Source organism: Tigriopus californicus, chromosome 10 (genome assembly GCF_007210705.1).
Source record: "Tigriopus californicus strain San Diego chromosome 10, Tcal_SD_v2.1, whole genome shotgun sequence".
NCBI classification, from domain to species: Eukaryota; Metazoa; Arthropoda; class Copepoda; order Harpacticoida; family Harpacticidae; genus Tigriopus; species Tigriopus californicus.
In genome coordinates, this window is record NC_081449.1 from 1577090 (window position 1) to 1579738 (window position 2649).

A 2649-nucleotide genomic window follows, 5' to 3' on the forward strand; every position below is an offset into this window, starting at 1 on the left:
CGTCATCTCCCTTTCCTGCTTCAATGTCCCAGTTCGAAAATGCAAACTGAATTCGTTATTTTTCTAACGTAACACACTGTTGTGAAAGGATGAACAGGTTGAGATGTTGAGCCAAGAAAACCCCTACAGCTCCCAAACAGGTCTTTTTTTGGGTTGTGAATCAATCTTTTTATCACATCATTTCGAACTCCTGACGTGGGGAGAAATTGAACTTGTTTCTAGTAAAATCCTAATTGAATACCATTGGATGTAACAATGGTTAATTGATTACCCTCAGTATTTAGGTTGACACCTAGACGTCACGCTTAAAAAAAAGATTCGAAATCAAAAGTCCGTGTCAATTATTAGTTCAGAATTGGCCATGATGATTTACAAAACTGGTGAATCCAGAATCTCTGTTGGCGGTCCTTTCCTTGGGGGAGGACTCGACGGCTCAATCGCACGCTTGCCCATGAAATGGTCCATTATATTCATCGGCATGGGAAAGATGATGGTTGAATTGTGCTCGGCGGCGATGCTATTCAACGTTTGCAAATAGCGAAGCTAAAATGAAAAAAGAGACAAATTGTCATATATCTTTGTTATCATTCCAAACGTTACATTCCCCATGCCAAATCAAAGTATTAAAAGTCCTTTTCATTCCCTTCTACCTCATCAAGATGCGGGCAAAAAACTTCGAAGTACGAGAATGCGCTCTTAGATACCTGACTCTTAAAAAGTATTAGTCACTAAACACATTTGCTGATGCATTTGTTCTCAAATCCTTCCAGGGGTTAGATTACAAGTGTTTTTGATTTCCAAGTAAGAATAAACTGGGGTTATATATTGAAACTTTTCGTGACCCTCTTTTTGTACTAAATTGTGTGGGAAAAATGATGGTAAGTATAGCTCTTTGGGTTGGTTTTTACCTGCTCTTTTAAGTGCTACAACTGAATGTTCTCCCCGATAATATTGAAATATTTTGCACAATATTTGGTCTACCAATTGTATTCTCATTCTAGTTATCAATAGTTTCCATTATGGTCACTTTACATCTTCATCTTTCATAATCTCAAAATAGCTTAAAATGTTGTATTACCTTGCCCAAAAACCTCCAAAATTACAAATTTTTCGAAAATAGTTTTGGAATCATAAATCATGGGCTCAAAAGCACATTGAGTTCAACAATCGCTTAAAATTTCACAAAAATCAATTGTAGCCTTAAAGAAACACTTTTTAATCAACTTGCCTGTTGTATGGATTGTTTTCAGAATTCAAGTGAATGTGTAACTAAGCGCTCGTTTGATGCTCTTAGAACATACTTTCAAAAAATTCACTTTGAATGTATTTTAAGACATATAATATAACATCGTGAGCTCGTTTGAGATTATGCAAGAAAAAGGGAAATTAATGGTTTTGTGACATTGAGAATCTGTATTAATTGTCTGCGAATTTAAGTTAAGATATAACCGGGGCATTTTGGAGCAAAATACAATGAAAGCTGACTCATGAAATCCTTAATAACTGTAAGTAGCGGCTTGCTAGATCGGATCATAATTTCCAAGTGCATGCTAAGTAGGGTGTTCCCAATTTTTATCAATTACGTTTTTCAAAATTTCAGTTTTATAGTGCTTTTAAGGCATGTAACTTTTTTATCTGGGCTAAAACTTCAAAAAGCCATAAAACCAAAGTTGTTTTGCATGATTTACTAAGGTAGAAAAATGCCAAGATGCGTTTTGAAAATTTCCGTAAAACCGTTAAAGGGCATTATAACCACCGTGAGACCATATTGCTTGAAGCTGCTTTTCAAGGCTTGATGAAAGAGACCGGTCCCATCTCACTGACCCTCATATTAAAGAGGCTGGTCCTATCTCACTGGTCCTCATTTGAAGGACTGTTCCGTGCACACTGAGCACATCATCCTGATATGATATGGATAAATTAAGCACAGGATGAATTATAGTTCACGGAACGGTTGATAATGAAATGTCCTGAGAAAATGTAAATCAACATCTTGTTGAAAATGTGAAATCGTTGGACTGCCCAAAGGAGAGTCCCATTCGCGGTCAGATGTCAAGCAAATGCCGACCCATAGTCGCAAAGACGTCTTAATCCGTGGGGAGTAGAGATAGATAGGAAATTGTATCCTCAGTCGATTGAATATTGCATGCCCTGATTAGGGTTAGAGCCGGAGGCCTTAAAGATAGGTCTAACAAATTTAAGCCCCCTGCGCTAGGTGCTCTTCATCTCAGAGAGCTATCAAAGGTAGTTATACCTAGTGCTGGGGTCAAGAGTTCCATGCTTCTGTTCATAACGGGATTCAAAAAACCAGGACCTTTCACATTTGAGCCGAGTTTTTTTAAAAGCTCGTACCCCTAAATAAAGGTTTGGGCGTTACCAAGTACCGTTTGACCGGTGTATTTTCATACCCGTTAACGTCCAAGCGCCTAACTCCGAGGTAAGAGCTCAAAACAGGTCTCTGGTAGTGTCGGGCGTTTACTTTGGAGTTTTAGGAATGAAATGCAAATCAGAAGCTCCGCCAAGGCCAAGTCACAGACCATAAAATGTCTAGACATCAAACAGCGGGAAGAATAAGGGGACCACTAGCCTATATCAGCTGCAAAATAAATTTTAGTGTCCAGTGACTCATGCGTTTTCTTATGCAGGTAT

The 2649-nt window shown here is 38.2% G+C and overlaps 1 protein-coding gene across 3 annotated transcripts in view; it reads right to left on the reverse strand.

The window, feature by feature from the left end:
• Positions 1-317: 317 nt before the first annotated feature.
• LOC131888351 (band 7 protein AGAP004871-like) overlaps positions 318-2649 on the reverse strand; it is a 36632-nt gene continuing 34300 nt past the window's right edge. For all 3 annotated transcript variants that reach the window (XM_059237193.1, XM_059237192.1, XM_059237191.1), the window contains one exon: positions 318-543. In XM_059237193.1, coding sequence (XP_059093176.1) covers positions 370-543 — 174 coding nt within the window. In that variant the 3' untranslated portion in view covers positions 318-369. The remainder of the gene's footprint in view (positions 544-2649) is intronic.